This window comes from Magallana gigas, chromosome 3 (assembly GCF_963853765.1).
Source record: "Magallana gigas chromosome 3, xbMagGiga1.1, whole genome shotgun sequence".
In the NCBI taxonomy this organism is placed as follows: domain Eukaryota; kingdom Metazoa; phylum Mollusca; class Bivalvia; order Ostreida; family Ostreidae; genus Magallana; species Magallana gigas.
The window spans coordinates 18,036,576-18,056,427 of NC_088855.1; the positions used below are offsets into that span (position 1 = coordinate 18,036,576).

At 34.4% G+C, this 19,852-nt stretch overlaps 1 protein-coding gene and 1 long non-coding RNA gene across 16 annotated transcripts in view; both read left to right on the plus strand.

Annotated features, from left to right (window-relative positions):
- Positions 1–250: 250 nt before the first annotated feature.
- Positions 251–10,156, plus strand: LOC136273677 (uncharacterized). The gene is made up of 3 exons (XR_010711888.1): positions 251–329; positions 542–599; positions 9,263–10,156. It is a non-coding gene; the product is annotated as an uncharacterized lncRNA (long non-coding RNA).
- Positions 10,157–12,736: 2,580 nt separating this feature from the next.
- LOC105327511 (RIMS-binding protein 2) overlaps positions 12,737–19,852 on the plus strand; it is a 66,080-nt gene continuing 58,964 nt past the window's right edge. For 9 of the 15 annotated variants that reach the window (XM_066078735.1, XM_066078725.1, XM_066078738.1 and 6 more), the window contains exons 1-3: positions 12,739–12,968; positions 13,640–14,057; positions 14,555–15,302. In XM_066078735.1, the coding sequence (XP_065934807.1) occupies positions 13,654–14,057; positions 14,555–15,302 (1,152 nt within the window). In that variant the 5' untranslated portion in view covers positions 12,739–12,968; positions 13,640–13,653. Of the gene's footprint in view, positions 12,969–13,060; positions 13,205–13,639; positions 14,058–14,554; positions 15,303–19,852 lie in introns of those variants that run through there. The other 6 variants (XM_066078727.1, XM_066078728.1, XM_066078729.1 and 3 more) reach the window with 3 other exon arrangements.

Consider the following 19,852-nt stretch of genomic DNA (forward strand, 5'->3'; position numbering starts at 1 on the left):
GTCACAGTGACATTTAAAATTGGACGGAAGTCTGATGAGGGTTCACGCGGTTATCATTCTTCTCAACAATATGGTGTCATTTATCAATAGATGCTTCATATGCTGATTGAAATTAGTTAAGTCCTTTATGCGTTCCCTCCTCAAACATTCGTCACAATGACATTAAAACCTTGGACGGAAGTCTGATAAGGGATCGCTAAAGGAAACTTCTTCAGGATGTCAAAAGAACGTCATTTCCGAATAGTAACTAACAAAACTTATTTGCGATTTACACATTGTCAAACTGACATTAAAACCCCCGATTGGAAGGCTGGTAACTGTTTAACAGGGTAATTTTCTTCATAATGAAAATTCAAGAGATTCTTAACAATGATATTCGGATATAAATCATATCTGTTTGTGTTTCCTTGTCACAACTTCGTCACAGTGACATTAAAACACTGGACAGAATTCTGATAAGGGTTCACATTTATTCTATCATTCTTTGAGAGATTTTTAACATGCAATTTGAAAATACCCTGACCTGTATGTGTGTTTTTAGTCAAACCTTCGTCAGTCATTTTAAAACATTGGATGGAATCCGATTAGGGATCGATAAGGTAATTTTTTTTTATGATTTCCTGAAACTGTCATTACAGATTATCATTAAAACATGTTTGTCACATATCCGTCACGGTGACATTAAACATTGGACGGAAGTCTGGTGAGGGTTCACAAAGTTATTATTCTTCTCAACAAAATGGTGTCACTTATCAGGAGATGCTTCACATGCTACTTGAAGTTAGTTAAGTCCTTTATGCGTTCCCCTCTCACACATTCGTCATAGTGACACTCAAACACTGGACGGAAGTCTGATAAGGGATCGCTAAGGGAACTTCTTCAAAAGTCAAGGAAACGTCTGTATAGAAAACCACTAGAACCTTGTTTTTCTTTGTCACAGCGATATTAAAATACTTTCAGATACCAAATCAAACCTTGATGTGTTTCCTCGTCAATCAATCGTCACAGTGACATTAAAAACTGAACGGAAGTCTGATGAGGGTTCACGCAGTTTTCATTCATCTCAACAAAATGGTGTCATTTTCCAATAGATGCTTCACATGACATGTTACTTGAAGTAAGTCAATTTCTTTATGCGTTCCCGTATCATACATTCGTCACAGTGATATTAAAACACTGGACGGAAGTCTGATAAGGGATCGCTAAGGGAACCTCTTCATAATGTCAAAGTAACGTCAATACATATAACCACTAAAACCTTTATTTGTTTCTTTGTCATACAAATTACACAGTGATATTGCAACACTGGACGGAAGTCGGATAAGGGTTCACACAGTTAATAATATTTTGAACAGTATGGTCTCATTCATTAAAGATTGAGGAGTGAGGCATATGTATCTAAACATGCTTTATGAGAATATCCTGTTTCTGTCTGTGTTTCCTTGTCATACATTCGTCACAGTGGCATTCAAACATTGAACGGAAGTCTGATAAGGGATCGCTAAGGGAACTTCCTTAAAATGCCTAGAAAACGTCAATACAGATGATTGATAAAACCCATTGGTGTTTTCTTGTCACACATCTGTCACAGTGACATTAAACATTGGATTGAAGTCTGATGAAGGTTCTCAAGGTTATTATTCTTCTCAACAAAATGGTGTCACTTATCAAGAGATCTTTCACTTGCTGCTTGTAGTTAGTTAATTTCTTTATGCGTTCCCCTCTCACACATTCGTCACAGTGACATTCAAACACTGGACGGAAGTCTGATAAGGGATCGCTAAGGGAACTTCTTCAAAAGTCAAGGAAACGTCTGTATAGAAAACCACTAGAACCTTGTTTTTCTTTGTCACAGCGATATTAAAATACTTTCAGATACCCAATCAAACCTTGATGTGTTTCCTCGTCAATCAATCGTCACAGTGACATTAAAAACTGAACGGAAGTCTGATGAGGGTTCACGCAGTTTTCATTCATCTCAACAAAATGGTGTCATTTTCCAATAGATGCTTCACATGACATGTTACTTGAAGTAAGTCAATTTCTTTATGCGTTCCCGTATCATACATTCGTCACAGTGATATTAAAACACTGGACGGAAGTCTGATAAGGGATCGCTAAGGGAACCTCTTCATAATGTCAAAGTAACGTCAATACATATAACCACTAAAACCTTTATTTGTTTCTTTGTCATACAAATTACACAGTGATATTGCAACACTGGACGGAAGTCGGATAAGGGTTCACACAGTTAATAATATTTTGAACAGTATGGTCTCATTCATTAAAGATTGAGGAGTGAGGCATATGTATCTAAACATGCTTTATGAGAATATCCTGTTTCTGTCTGTGTTTCCTTGTCATACATTCGTCACAGTGGCATTCAAACATTGAACGGAAGTCTGACAAGGGATCGCTAAGGGAACTTCCTTAAAATGCCTAGAAAACGTCAATACAGATGATTGATAAAACCCATTGGTGTTTTCTTGTCACACATCTGTCACAGTGACATTAAACATTGGATTGAAGTCTGATGAAGGTTCTCAAGGTTATTATTCTTCTCAACAAAATGGTGTCACTTATCAAGAGATCTTTCACTTGCTGCTTGTAGTTAGTTAATTTCTTTATGCGTTCCCCTCTCACACATTCGTCACAGTGACATTCAAACACTGGACGGAAGTCTGATAAGGGATCGCTAAGGGAACTTCTTCAAAAGTCAAGGAAACGTCTGTATAGAAAACCACTAGAACCTTGTTTTTCTTTGTCACAGCGATATTAAAATACTTTCAGATACCCAATCAAACCTTGATGTGTTTCCTCGTCAATCAATCGTCACAGTGACATTAAAAACTGAACGGAAGTCTGATGAGGGTTCACGCAGTTTTCATTCATCTCAACAAAATGGTGTCATTTTCCAATAGATGCTTCACATGACATGTTACTTGAAGTAAGTCAATTTCTTTATGCGTTCCCGTATCATACATTCGTCACAGTGATATTAAAACACTGGACGGAAGTCTGATAAGGGATCGCTAAGGGAACCTCTTCATAATGTCAAAGTAACGTCAATACATATAACCACTAAAACCTTTATTTGTTTCTTTGTCATACAAATTACACAGTGATATTGCAACACTGGACGGAAGTCGGATAAGGGTTCACACAGTTAATAATATTTTGAACAGTATGGTCTCATTCATTAAAGATTGAGGAGTGAGGCATATGTATCTAAACATGCTTTATGAGAATATCCTGTTTCTGTCTGTGTTTCCTTGTCATACATTCGTCACAGTGGCATTCAAACATTGAACGGAAGTCTGATAAGGGCGTCAATACAGATGATTGATAAAACCCATTGGTGTATTCTTGTCACACATCTGTCACAGTGACATTAAACAGTGGATTGAAGTCTGATGAAGGTTCTCAAGGTTATTATTCTTCTCAACAAAATGGTGTCACTTATCAAGAGATCTTTCACTTGCTGCTTGTAGTTAGTTAATTTCTTTATGCGTTCCCCTCTCACACATTCGTCACAGTGACATTCAAACACTGGACGGAAGTCTGATAAGGGATCGCTTAGGGAACTTCTTCTTCAAAATGCCTAGAAAACGTCAATACAGATGATTGATAAAACCCATTTGTGTTTTCTTGTCACACATCCGTCACAGTGACATTAAACATTGGATTGAAGTCTGATGAAGGTTCTCAAGGTTATTATTCTTCTCAACAATATGGTGTCACTTATCAAGAGATGCTTCACATGCTGCTTGTAGTTAGTTAATTTCTTTATGCGTTCCCCTCTCACACATTCGTCACAGTGACATTCAAACACTGGACGGAAGTCTGATAAGGGACTGCTTAGGAAACTTCTTCATGATGTAAAAAGAACGTCATTTCCTATGAATAACCAATAAAACCTGTTTGTGTTTCTTTGTCATACTTTTATATAAGTGACATTTAATTTTTTAATTTTAAACCCAATAGGGATTCAGCAAGTTTTTTTTCTTCATGATGTGAATTCAAGACAAGCGTAACATGAAATTCGGAAAATGAATCATTCCTGTATGTGTTTCTTTGTCATACATTCGTCACGGTGACATTATATACTGGACGGTAAGGGATCGCTAAGGGAACTTCTTTATTATGTCAAGAGAACGTCATCACAGAATAAAACTTTTTGTTTGTCCTCCTACAACATTCGGCACAGTGACATTTAAACACTTGATGGAAGTCTGATGAGGGTTCACACAATTATTCTTCTTCTCATTTATATCGTGTCAACCATTTAAGATAGGATAGATAGATACATGAACCTTAACACGCTTTACGAAAATTATTTATTCCTGTATGCGTTCCTTTGTCATACCTTCGTCACAGTGACATTAAAATACTGGACGGAAGTCTGGTAAGGGATCGCTAAAAGATATTCTTCAAAATGTCAAGGAAACGTCTGTACAGCTGATAACCGATACAACTTGTTTGCGTTTCCTTGTCATACCTTCGTCACAGTGACATTAAAATACTGGACGGAAGTCGGATATGGCATCGCTTAGAGAGCTTCTTCATGGTGTCAAGAAAACGCCATTGCAGAAAACTAACAAACTCATTTGTTCCCTGTCACATATTTGTCACAATGAAATAGCAACACTGGATGGAAGTCTGATAAGGGTTTACATAGTATTTATTCTTCTCAACAATATGGTGCCATCTATCAGGAGGTGCTTAGCATGCTATTTGAAAATATTTAATCCCTTTATGCATTCCTTCTCCCTGCTAAGTGATCGCTAATTGAAGGATACCTTTTCATAATGCCAAGGTAACGTCATTACAGATAACCAACAAATCTTCTCTTGTTTTATTGTAACTTTTTGTACACGGTGATATCACAATACATGTACCAGAAGGAAGTTTGATGAGGATTCACACGGTTTTTCTTCTTCTCAACAATATGATTCAATTTTCAAAGATGCGTAACATGCAATTTGAAAATACTTTCAACCTATCTGTGTTTCTTTGTCATGCTTTTGTAAGAGTGACATTTAAACGCTGTCAATAAAACGGCTGTACAGATAATCAATAAAACTTGTTGCGCTTCCTTGTCACACATTCGTAACAGTGACATTCAAACACTGGACGGAAGTCTGATAAGGGATCGCTAAAGGATCTTCTTCATAATGTCAAGGAAACGGCTGGACAGCTGATAACCAATGAAACTTGCTTCTGTTCTTTGTCAATTATTTGTCACAATAATGTCACAAAATTTACAGTTAACCAAGTCTGATAAGGGATCGACATGGGTACTTTTTCATAATGTCAAGAGAACGTCATCACAGATAAGCTCTAAAACCTGTTGCGCTTCCTTGTCACACATTCGTCACAGTGACATTTAAACATTGGACGGAAGTCTGATGAGGGTTCACACAGTTATTATTCTTCTGGTGTCATCCATTAAAAGATCGAGAAGAGAGATGCATGTACTTAAACATGTTTTATGATAATATACAATATTCCTGTATGTGTTTGCTTGTGACATATCCGTCACAGTGACATTAAAACACTGGACGGAAGTTTGATAAGGGATCGCTAAGGGAACTTCTTCATAATACCAAGAGAACGTCATAACAGATGAGCTCTAAAACCTATTTGTGTTTCCTTGTCACACATTCGTCACAGTGACATTAAAAGACTGGACGGAAGTCTGATAAGGGTTCACACAGTTTTTTATCTTCTCCAGAATTTGGTTATACTTTTCAAGAGATGCCAGGCATGATATTTGAAAGTATCCTATTCCTGCAGATGTTTCCTTGTCCAACATTTGTCACGGTTACATTTTTTCTAATCAACAATATGGTCTAATTCATCAGTTTATGAAAATATTTTATTCTTGTATGCTTTTCCTTACCATACGTTCGTCACAGTGACATCAAAACACTGGACAGACGTTTGATAAGGAATCTCTAAGGATACTTCTTCATAATGTCAAGAAAACGTCAGGTATGATTACCAATAAAAATTGTGCGTTTTTCTTTCTCAGTGGCAATAAACAATGGACTTTCACACAAATAATATTCTTCTCAATATCCTTAGGGGTGAGGCAATATTTCTGTCTCCAGGTCCAAATGCCCCGATATTATACTGGCATGTTGTAAATGCTGGATGGCAGAAAAAACCTTTTTTCTAATTTTAAATAAGATATATGTTTACTTCTCTATCATACATTAATGAATGTGACTTTTGAAAACTGCTAAGAAAGGTTCATAGGAGTTATCACACAGAAAGAATTCCTCAAGAGGCAATGTCAAGAACCAGAAATAACGTTATGTACATGTGTTTTCTGTGTGTGTGTGTGTGTGTGTGTATATATATATATATATATATATATATATATATATATATATATATATATATATATATATATATATATATATATATCAGGCTTGGGGTAATGCTAAATGTAATGGTAATGCATTGCAATGCATTACATATTTTCAAAGTAATGCTAGTAATGTGCAATGCCACAATTTTACATGGCATTACTTTGCATTACTATGCATATTTATGCATGTTCACTTTAAAAAAATGTGATGAATAAATGAATAGTTGAAATTGAATTTGATTAAATCTATTTTTAAAGAAGAAAGAAATAATTCTAATTAAGACAAAAATGTTTTAATTGTACATGTTTTATTAAAAAAGGGTTTTTAAAATTCATTTTTGAATTGTTTTTATTACTAAAGATAACAGCACAGTTTCATAACATTTTTAAGAGTGTTGTTATTAAGAGTTTTTAATCATTTAAACAATTTACTCCAATTAGTTTGCACTTCAATAAGAAATGTGTCAACAACACACTATGCCCCCAGGATAATCTAAGTATCAAAACAATCTATTGTTATAAGAAGTGCTAAACACCCCAATCCCCTTCCCTTCGCTATGTCACAATAGAATAGGAGACAGACATGCACCTTTAAAAGCAAAATGCTTGCACTGTCCATCCATGATGAAAATCAATATCACTTCCAATATTATAACCCATTTGAAAATAATCTTACTTATTTTTTTTTTCTCTCTCTCTCTCTCTCTCTCTCTCTCTCTCTCTCTTGTATATTAATTACACTGTACATTAGTTTGGACTGATAGAAAATACAAGATTTATGTATTTAATCTATTATTGCACTTAATTTATCCTAAGATAAAGATCGTCAAACAGTATTTCCAGTCAAAGCTTTGACTGCTCCTTCAAAACATTTATTTAGTATAGCCCGGAAGATGGATGCATTTAAAAGATGAACACTCTGAAACTTCGATCATAAAGTGCAACAGCAATCTTTTGTCTTAAAGTGTCCTCCGAAAAAGAAATACGATTAAAATATATTAAGAAATATAACTGGGAAAAATCATATGTTTATAAATTAATAAAATTAAGTGTCCAAAATCATAAAGATTTGTTTCATCTGGGGATATATCTATATTTAGCTTTTAAAAACCGCAACATTATTTCATAAATTGATTTTTTTGTTACGCATGTTATCCTGTGTCTCTATTTCATATCTGATATTGTATCATGCCAAATGTCTATAAATATCATTTTACTTATATAATATGTTGTTCATATTGCCACAATATGATTATATATTGAGCAAATAAAGAATGACTCTTGTTTATTCATTGAATTTGAACCTGATACTGAGCATGAAGCTGTAGATATGTTAAAGAGTGTTGTATATTTGAAACATTTGCAAAAACTCTTTATTAGCTTTACTTTAAAAAAAAAGTAATGGTAATGGTAATGCATTACTTTACTCATGTAATGGTAATGTAATGCATTACTTCAAAAAATCAAGTAATGGTAATGGTAATTTAATGCCCAAATTCATGAAGTAATGGTAATGTAATGCATTACTTTACAATGTAATTCGCCCCAAGCCTGATATATATATATATATATATATATATATATATATATATATATATATATATATATATATATATATATATATATATTTGCACGTCACTATTGAAATTTATTTAGCCTATTTGTTGGTGCGGGCTGCTTTTAAAAGTCATTTATTTCGACTGTACGCGTATAAGATAAAAGTTTTGACAGACAATATTCATTTTATAATCATATTTATATGATAAATATAATACACTTATTATTATTAATATAGGTACATTTATATCAGTCTGTCTGAATGTGACTTATAATTTTTGTTATTTTAAAATTTGGTGTAAACAAGTAATTGCAAAACAAGGACAAAAATAACAAATATACATGTAACAAACAAAGACTATACATTGTATATATCAAATTGTTTTTTCTTCACTGTACGCATTGTATATTTTGACCTATTAAGCGCCAACATTGGAACCAGCTGTTTGTGGTATAGAACAAAGTTCATAAGCCAATATCCAAGAAAATATTGTTTTATTGTTTTGTCAAAACATGTGTACATACATGTAAATGTTTAAAAACACGTAGAGGTCGATTTCCACGTCAAAAGGACTTTTAAATATATGAGGCCTTCCCATTTATAAACATTAATTACTTAATATTACTTATACTCTTTAGACGCAGTGTTAATCCAAATGAAAATTGAAAAATATTCATGTAAAAAACCAGAGTGCTGGGTGATCCTGGCTATTTTAGACTATCTTGTTCTCCTTTAGATACATGTAAAAAGCCTGATCTGTAAATCGATACAGGAAAATATCAAAATTTAAAACTTAGATGATTAGATGCATAAACACATAGATACATTAGATAGATAATTTAAAAAGTTAGATACATGTGAAAAGCTCGATCTGTATAACGATACGGGAAAATATCAAAATTTAAAACTTAAATATTTGTACATTTTTCCTTTATAAGAAATATTAGTGTATGACCAAAAATATAGATCTAATATCTTAGATATATATAGCACCCTAAGACTCGTACGTGTTGTTTTCCTTTTACATAAAAAATCGTTTGACTACACTGTTTTCATAAATATTCTAACTCTTTATTCAACGAGAAGTTCATAAAATTAAGAAATCAGAATAAAACATTAATATATGTACATGTTTGATTAGAATTAGAAGTTAAAAATGAATTAGAGTTTTAAAAAACTGTAAATTTTGAATATTTGCAAAATAAGAATCATGACACTGATATCCCTCCATATACTCTCAACTCAACCCCCCCCCCCCCCCCCCCCCCCAATTCGTAATATTTCTTATAAATTCTTTCTATTAATTATTGAAATTTCTTATTTTCTAGCAATTGTTGACACATCAGACCTCTGTTTAATATAAACAGTACAGTACACGTAGTGCAAACGCCGACGTATGATCCATAAAGGGATCAAATCAGGTGAAGGTCAGTAAACGCGTTCCGCATCGATGCACCACGTGAAAGTATGTTTACCAACACAGGCGAACAGCCCTGTGCGTACTTATAAGAGGCCAGGGGAAACACAAAGCACAACAGACCAACAGTAAACATGGCCCAGCTAGCGGTGAGAGGATTGCTAAGAAACATGCAAAGGAAGAGTTTTTTCTGCAGTGTTTCAGGATTTCACAGTAATTTCAACAAAGGATGTTCTAAATCTGTTACAAACGGCCCAACGCTGACACTTGAGGAAACTGTGGACTTTTCTATTCATGGTCCAAGTCTACAAGGCATTCAAGGTGGGCACGATCAGCATTTGGAAATATCTGAACCACCAGTGCAAACAAACATTTCATCCGATGCAGAAGACACGCAGGTTGCAGACACACTGAACTGTCACGCTTCAGTGAATCTGCACTCTACAATGCAGAGTAATGTACCCGAACCGTGTGATGTAAAAATTGATTTTGCTGAGCATTTTAACATGCCAGGTGGAGGGGTCAAGCAATATGACAAGTATATTCAGGAGGTGCATATTGCTAGTCACCCACGGGATAATTGACACAGTTTATGGACGCGGACGTGTGATCATGTCTGGGACGCGTGGTGATTAGAATATTGTGTGAATTTTAATTAGGTCATAGGTTGTTAACATATAGTGTTACAAACTGCCATTTGACATCCTACGTACAACTCCGATTTATGTTGAACAATGTGTCTTATTTTAAGTACATCGTATTGAACACGATTTCCCGTTGCTGCTGCTATAAGGCTTCATATAAAGTCTTCATTTGAAAAAAAAAGCCATAATTATACATGTATATATATTCCTTGCATTTTGCAGCATTCCTATAATGTCATTTATTATGGAGCTAGCATATATCACATAATTAATGTATTTGAATAAAAACTATGATCTCGAATTTGTGGTTTCATTTATATTAAGCCTAGAAATACATGATTGTATATCGTATTCTATCAAATTTATGTGTTTTGCTTTTGAAATTACATTAAAGGGCTTTTTAAAGTGAGCTTCGTTATCCTTACTTCCACAGGGGATTTTGCCACATATAATTCTCATATTGAAACTGATATTATTTTCATATGAATTACTTATTGCAGGCACGTAGCATCGTTTTTGAAAGTGGGGGGGGGGGGGGAGGACTCATCCAAGATTTTTTGGATGAGGACAAGCCAAAAAAAAAGGTTTTTTTGGGGGGGGGGGGGGGGGGGCGAGTAACCTTGCCCCTAACACCCCCCCCCCCCCCCCCCCCCCCGATGCTACGTGCCTGTATTGTGTTGTTCAAATCAAATCAGAATCATAGCATAAGGATTATCATTACATAATTCTTGTATGAATCCATATGATTTTTAAGAGTTCCAATATCACTCTGATATGAAAAGCATTTCATATCGGCACAACATGTGGCGAAATTACCTATTGAGTTGACAGTCGCTCAACCAAAAATTTCAGTCAAAATGAACCAAATTGAAATGCTCGGAAAAAAGGTAAAATAAATGAGGTATATGCCCTTTATACCTTGCTATTCATCATGTGCAGCATCAAGTAATGGGAGAGCGGAGGGTATGTGAGTCTGCTAACTTTTTCTTTCATTCTACACACAAGTACTGTAGTAGTATATCTTTTGTAATACGATCTATCTGTTACATGTACATGATTTAGACAAGGTGGTAAATTGAGCATTGTACATGTTGTTACTTATTAACTTCGTTAAGAAAATATATGCATATATACACCGTACTGTACCTTAGTCCTAATAGAGTTGTAAAAACTAAATAGGAACAAAAAGAATGATTACAGGTAAATATTTTTAAGTAAAGTCTCTCCTGAGCGTATTTACAGAATATTTTTAATTTCTGCTCCAGGGTTGCATTTATAATTTCATGTACATTATACGTATTAATACATAGGCAATGCCTGCTGCACAATCCATTTATGTTTATTTACTGATAAATGGAATCAGTTAACTTTTTGGGGAACCTCTTGGTTGCCATTACGCGTCAACTCTTTTTCATGCAAATATTAAACGGTAACCTACATGGTATTTTAAGGGTTATTTCCCTTTGACTGTATACAGTTTATACATGTATTATAACTTTTATATAGATGTGCAGCGATGTAATAATTATGTATGCATATATACATGAATCGCACCCCCCCCCCCCCCGAAAAAAAAATATATATATATAGAAAAGAAAAGCGGATTATAAAAAAACATATTATAAAACATTAACACATACAACATGTACACTGTATTGTGATTTGTTCGTAAAACATGCAAAGTTTAAAACTTTGAAAGTTAAAATGTATTTGATATGCGTCTCCAAATTAAATTGCATGAGTATTAAAACTTTTTAAGCAGAAAATTGTTCGGTTTTTTGAATGTAGGATTGAGTACTGTGATGTGGCTCTTGTAATACTGTATGAGCATGACTGCTTCTTCTTTATATTAAAACTTTTTAACAGAGATGGAAACATGTCTTCATATTTAATTATAAACCACTGTGTAGTTACAGGGACGTATGTTAGTATATATACGACCCTGGTAGTTGTATGTAAAAAATTATTTGACTGGTTCACTTTATCCTTGTTAAAGCTACTGAGAAGAGAATTTTAAAGATTATGCAAACACCTATACAGCTTTTGAATTTTATTAAGGTACCTATGTTCAACAAAGTGGGTGGGGGGGGGGGGGGGAGGCAAAACAATTTGGCAGTCGACACATAAACACATAAAACAGAGATCTTAAGCCAAATATACCAATGCGCGGATCATACATGTAGGCGTGATCGAGGTGGATCCGAGTGATAATTTTGTTTTGTTTGCCGGGGGGGGGGGGGGAAGGGTGTTAATATCTTCCATTTACCTTGTTCATAAGGAGGGGGAAGGGGACTCATCCGAAATAATATCTTTACTGACAAGCCAAAAAAAATAAATTAAATCCTTTATTTTTAATGTTTTTTATGCTCAAAAAAAGTTGAGGGGAGTGGGGGGGGGGGGGCAACTCTATCATAATTCAATTTTCTATAGATATGTTGATTTTAGAGAAATGTTTGCTGCGAGAAAAAGTAGTTGGCAGCACCTGTCCCTTGATACATGTACTACCGTACGTGTCTGCTTTCTTTGCCTCAAGAGTTTTGGTATATGTGATAACTTAAAACAATGCTACTCTTGGAAGTATTACGCACATGTTTCATGGATATATTAATAAAAATTCACTGAATTAAAATTAATAATTTACTTCAGCCAGTCCAAAGTTATAGAAAAATAGCCCTGCCGGATTGAGACTGAATTTTAGTCTTCCTAGTCACGTGACCTAATATTTTAAGCAGTTTGGCGGATTTCCAGTGTGTGTGCCGATGTGTATCGGGTATTTGTCGAATCCTGTTAGATTTTAAATGTTTGTTTAAAGTACAGATTATGAGTGGGACCAACATTCTAATTTTTCATTTCATCTCTATCTCAATCCGACAGCGGTGAGATGATGTTTACGATGCCCGTGTTTCCAGCACTAGAGTTGTGTCTGAAGCCTGCTGGTGCTTGCATGCGACCGATTCCTTTGTAAATATACAGGTAAATATTGTTCTTGATTATGAATGGGCCGTGATTCAACAATGATTGGTATGAAAACAATGAGTGTGATTGTTATTCTGTTTGGTATTTAAGCTGTCAATGTGAGAATTTGGGTTGGAACGATGCGACTGCTTGGTCGTTTGAAAGCTTGTTGTTAGGTACGCTAAAGGCCTCGTGAAAAAACGTCAACAGAGAAAATCCGGGAAATGTTGTTTATTTCATATATTTTTCGTCATGTAAGTTTTGTGATAGCGTTTGTGTCGTTTTGTTTAAGTTTATAAAATACTCTCAGAAACTTCTCCATACAATTTAGAGATAAATAATAGAAAATGAGTCATATAAATTTGTTTTGTTTACACAAGAGGTTAGGTTAAAGAGACAGGGCTTTAAGAATTTAATATTCTTTGTATGGGAAGTATTTTTATGATGTATATCATGTCATGTATGTCAAAGAGACTTAAATGGATATCTGTATAAAGTTTATTTTGAAATTCGCATTTCATAAACACTTTTTGAAATGTTTATTCCCTTTTTAAAAGTTCACACAGAGTTCCTGAAGTATTTGAATATTGACATAATTACAGAGTGTGCTATAGCTTCTTATGGAAAAGTATATAGCAGTATGTTACCACAAATTTATCTCTGTGCAAATGGTGTTTTGTAATAAACAGGTGGTGCTTAGAGTATGGAGATTCATAACAGACGACCTTACTCAAGGCTCAGCCTAAAAGATGAGTTTGATTTCGACATCAATGACATCAGCCGAGCTTCTACCCCAACAAGCACAATGAGTTCTAAATCAGAGGGACGTAGACGTGAGAAATCACACCGAAGTCACTCCATCGACGATTACAAGCGAAAAATTGCTCGTCTGAAGAGCGAATTGGAGGCTGAAAAAGCCAGGACTAAACAGCTGTACAGGGACAAATCGTCAGAGATCAAGTCACTGCAAGAGGCATACAAGAAGGAGAAAGAAAAAGAAATCAGTAATTTGGAGAGGAAGCTAAGTCAAGAGAAACAGAAGGAAATTGAGATCCTTCAGGAAAACATCACCAAGAAGAAAGATAAAGAATTACAAGAGGTGCTAAGGTAAGGCTTCTCTTAATATAAGATTTAGTATGAAGTTGTCCCAATATAAAGCTTTACAAGAACATGAGTTTCTCAAATAAATTGTTTGTGGAATGTGTTACTGTAAATTCCTTATATTATGCGAGCACTTAATTCTGCGATCCCGCTGTTTTGTATCAGATTGCGAGAATATAAAATCGCGAACGCTGAACTTTTATCCTTATTTCTTATAGTTCTCAACTCTCCAAAATTAATGGCGAGATTTAAAACTCTGCGAAGGGTGCTTCTCGCGAATTTACACGGATATTAATTCCTCGCATCTAATTAATTAGGAATCTACAGTATTTTGTTTCTGAAATAGAAAGGTATTATTACAGTACATCAGATAACATAATCTGTATGCTAGCTGTTTCAAAGGTGAAAATTATAGTTTCACAGTAGTTTACATATGGCACTATAGTGATTCTGATTACATTATTCTTATTCTTATAAGTTTATGTTGTCTTAAAATGATGTAGGTACAAAGAAGAGGAGGTAAAGAAACTCAGGGACAAGTTTGATGAGGAGAAAGCGAAAGCTCTGCAAACAGTGGTGGAGTCGGAGAAAAAACAGTATGAAGAAAATGCAGACAAAATGGCCAAGGAGATGGAAAAACTCAAAGCGGAGAAAGAAAAAATAGAAAAAGACTTCAAAAAGAAATGTGAGGATCAGGCCAAGAAAGAAAAAGAGTTTTCTGAGGTGAAGGAAGGTTATGACGCAGAGCTTCGAAAAATACTCAGTGAATCCAAAAAGTTTGCCTTTGGGAATCTACAGAAACTAAAGAAGGCGGAGAAGGCTTTAAGTGAGGGAATAATTTCAGAGGACGAGGTGTTGTCGATCACAGAATCTCTAAGTCTCAGGGGAACTCCATTTTCAGAGGTATCTAGTCGCACACCTAGTCGGCCTTTGGCGCAGCGTACAGAAGAAGATTTGGAGATAGAAAAATACTTGGCATCTGCCACTCCTTCTCCCCACCCAGGATCTACACCCCTCAGAAAATCCACTTCTGGATTTACTCCCGTCGGAAAGTCCACCCCTGGATCTACGCCACTGGGGAAATCGACTCCTGGATTTACTCCAGTGGGAAAGTCCACTCCTGGATCTACGCCACTGGGAAAATCCACTCCTGGATCGACACCCCTAGGAAAGACCTTTACTCTTGATGGAAAGTCCCCATTTCGTTATATCAGCGTCCAGGAAAATGCTGAAGAAGACCAAAGCAAAGAGGTAGGCATATAAATAGCACCTGTAAAATAAGACCTGACATTCTTATTTGTATTCAGCAAATCCAAAGTTTACTTCTGATTTCATTAACTTTGAATCTATGATAAGAACCTATAGAGGGGCATGGGTTCCAGATTCGATTACATTGTTTACAGATTTTATGAAATCATTAATTTATGCAAAACTGGGTGCAGGAAATTTGATTTCTTACTTATTTACAAATGAGTCTGCATCTGATATTAGATTTGAACAAAAATTGATTTGTTTTTTATTCAAATTTGACAGATTAAAATCCTCCCTCCATTTTCACATGGGAAGATTCTTGAGTTCATATTCTTTGTTCTTCTTAAATCAATTGACAGGATAAAAATGGAGAGAAAATATGAAATTTCATATTCAGTTAGGTTGATAAATCGGATTTTTGACCTTTTTAGACATATTAAAAGTACGGGGGAAAAATAATAAAATAATTAGCATTAAGTTAAATGGACTAAAATATTTTGGTATATGAATTCTGCATCACGTAGATCTGAACATTTGAATTGTAAATTTTTGTAATGGAAACATCATGGCCTGTATACATGGTATATAAGTTTGATATTGATTTTCTGACACTTTCCCTTGATTGATTATCGCCACTGAATTCGGCTGTGATCTTACTTGATTTAAAACAAGTACATCAACATTTACTTTCATGGAGTTTTCTCGTGTTTGTTCTCAGCAAAAGATTTTATCCTAAATCTAGTCTTTGAAGAGGGAAATGGCTTTATTCCGAATAAATCCATTTCTCTCTGTGGTATATAAAAAAACCACTTCACGTCCATTTTGTGAAATAAAGTCATTTCTTAGTTGAGCATGTGCACAAGAGGAAGAAAGCATTTATATTAAATACTGGTACCCCTTTTGGCAAGGTCATTATCTAGATATGTTCGAACTGGGTAAAAAACAGATTTTCATTCATTTTGTAATGGTGGCTTTTTTGTCAATCATTGACAATGATGTTCCGTTCAGTTTTATAGTTTAAGGACCTAGCCGTGAAAATCATAACGTTTTTTAACGGGTTTTTAAAATTCCTGATCAGCATTTTTGGCATCCACCCAGAGGAGTCAAAAAGTTTAATAGCTTTATCAAATTAATGTTTGGTTTTACTTTTTAAGACCAATGGTATACCCAATTACTCCTGTGTATAGAAGTCAAACTTGGCTGTTTCTTCATAGGGAATTTTTTTTTTTCGGCTTGCATTTGCCAGGAGAATGGTGATTTATCTTGTAGACTTTGGGTGTCCAGTGATTAAAGCGTTTGATTGAGTTGGAAATCGATGAAAGGATTTTTGCCAATTATTTTATTTAGTAAATATACCAAGCGTGCTGATACCCTGTGGAAAGATATGCCTGGAGAACTAAGGTCTCCCCCTCCCCAATTGATTGGCATTGTAAGGGAACATGGAAACAATAAGGGCAGACCAGGGAATTTTCTGGTTTGGCGTAGTTTGATTTTAGTATTAAAAAAATCTATTTAACCTACATGTAATGCCTGAGGTTTGTAAACATGGTGAACTAAGTGTAATGGAAATCACACATTTCTGGTGTTCATATCAAGTATGCATGAGATCAAATCATTGATATCAATTAAGGCCTTGAATTATATGTGATGCAGTCGTATCATAGTGACTCATTTCTTCCCATAAAAATATTCAAATAAAACACATTTCACATGCTTGTAGAACTAAATAATTTACAATCGATCTAAAGATTTCTAAAAAAAAAGTAGTTACGGATGAAAGGGAAAATGGGACAGCAACTCTGAAAGAGGGGAAACAATTTCTCTTAATAACCCAGTTATATAAGAACAGGATAGTTCATGGCATTGATGTTCGATAATCAATTTACTCCATAACAATTCTTGTGGAGTCTGCGTAGCTTTTCCAAACTATTTCTACAAATTTTTCATGAGAGACGACCTGAACATGAAGGCCATAACTGACACTGATAAATATGCGTAAACTAGCGTATCAAATAGGGCTCAGTTTTATGAGGCAATGGTATAAAAAGATAGAATGCCATAGAGTTAATCAGTCTTGGGTAATTTTGATTGCCCCGAGTTAATGCCGATTTCTCTGTCCACCAGTCTATGATTTATTCATCAGTAACTGATGAATTTTAGATCTGCATATGAATGTGCTATCTTGAAACTATTAGAATTTGATATTGTTTTTAAGAAAATTCATAATGGTGGATGCATGCATTTATAAAGTCATCTTTCAGTCAATTTGGGATGATGATGATGATTTTCCTGAAAATGTTCATGTCCAATCATGCCAGTTGACCAGTATTGATATTTCAACTGCAATGCTTAGTGGTAATCTTCATGGGTATAAATTTATAATAATGTAACGCTGACTATTAACTATGATTGGAACTTAGGACGAGATATAGAGATGGAAAAAAAAAATTCTTCATTTATGGTAACAATGCTTGTTTCTTTACAAATAAATTGTTGAAGAGAAAATTCAATAGTTTTACCAAACATGTCAAGTTCTACCAAATTGAAACACAAAAAAAATATGCTTTTAGACAATAAATGAAATTTGTAACTATAGAAACTGAATAAGGAATTTGATGTATATGATATCTGCATGCAGCTAGATTGTTTGATTTTAAACTTTCATTATTCCAGTATTTCCTTATCCGTCTTTGGAGAGAATTTAAGTACCATAGTAAACATCAACGAAAACCATGGCCGTATGTACGATTCTCTCCTAGAGAGATCTATGCCGCGATAATGCAGACTCTAGACTATGTCTTGAGACGATGAGTTGTATATTAACTAAATGTACTGGGGAATTTTATTCAAGACATTGAGTGTCATTAACATCCTGCTGTATAGGCATTATAGGTACACATACTTTATACATGTTGTGTAATTATATAAAGGTGACATTAGGGTAGGATGGGTGTTAATGTGGCTGTTGATGTCAAAGTGTCGATGTAGAATAAGACTCCCTCTCCATGCATCAATATTGTTGTGTTGGATAAGCTTGGAATTCTATTGAGTTTCTTTAATTTTGTGACACAGTAATTCAAATTGTTGACTCTATTTGGACATAATCTTCTCTTGCTTAATCAACCCTGCCATTGTGTTTGTACACTGTACTTTTAATGCCTTCCAAAGTTCATCAAAACATTCTTTGAACCAGTTATATTGGAACTTCTAGGTGCTTGTACAAAGTTCTTTTATTTTTGTTTTTTACGATTATAAGTCATCATTTAATCTGTTTATTTGTAAATGAGATTAATTTGCGACTAAATTTTAGGTGTGTCAGGGCATGAGTACTGGACAAAGTTTGTCTAAAATCTGTACATTTTTATTGATGTGCATATATATGCGATATTTCAGGCACAACCTTACAAATTCTGATGTACACAAACTGTAAACCAACTTTTATTTGCGATGACTGTATTTTGCAATTTACCAGAGATTAACTGATTACCGGTGACTAATTTTTATGATCAAGATGAAGATTTTCTTGAAAAAAATGTACCAAAGACATTTAGGTATTGGTCTTCAGCTAGAAATATTTGCAATGATGAAGCTTTACCGAATCTTTGAAAAATTTATTGCCCCCGAAAATAGAAGTAGAAGTGTGTGTTAATTAATGCAAATAAAAAGGTATCAACCATATCATACATAGGAATTGATAGTATGTTATCAAATTATACTTATTCTCGTCCTCACATACAGTAAATATATTTACATGTACAGCTGTACACATGTACATATGTAGATTTGGGAAATTTTATTGTCAGTAGATGTATTTATAAACTGTTATCAGAAAATTCAATTTGTTCTCAAGCCACCCTCCTTGAGTGTATATACAAGCCAGTAGACAAATTCTATGTACATGTATTCATTTTATAAGAACATTGAATAGCCGAGCTCTTTTTGTCGGAATATTTTTTTTAAATGTCAGAAACTGTTCATATAATCCCGTCTGAAGAAGTCATCCTAATGGAGAAGAATTATTAGGTTGTGTCTGATCCCGAAAACCATTCTTGTCATTTCAATATGTAGGTTACGATGGGTTCGTTTCCAACTCTTAAGAATGCTTCTTCATATCGTGCCATTGTTATGGCGAAAAACTAACTTGGTTGCCCACAATGAAGTGACCGCATTGATATGTAACTTTAATCCTTAAACATTTATGACAATTCTATTGATGTATATGTTCAACATTAGGCTAGCATTTTTTAAAGAGTACATTTTTAACCCTGGAATTTATTTTGAATAAGAGACAGGGTGGGACGTTTAATTATGTTTAAGTAAAGCAGTAAGAGGTTTGGCCTCCATTACAACAAAAACCACTATCTGCCAGTTCAAACACTTTTCAGAAGTATGAAACTAAATTTAAAATGATAGTTATTCAATACTTGTATGACAAGATAATTACATTATTATCTTGTTTTGATCTCAATGCATCTAATTTTCAGACTACATATTACAGTAAAACATGGTAATTACAGTGTATATGCTTACAATGAATTCACATTTACAGG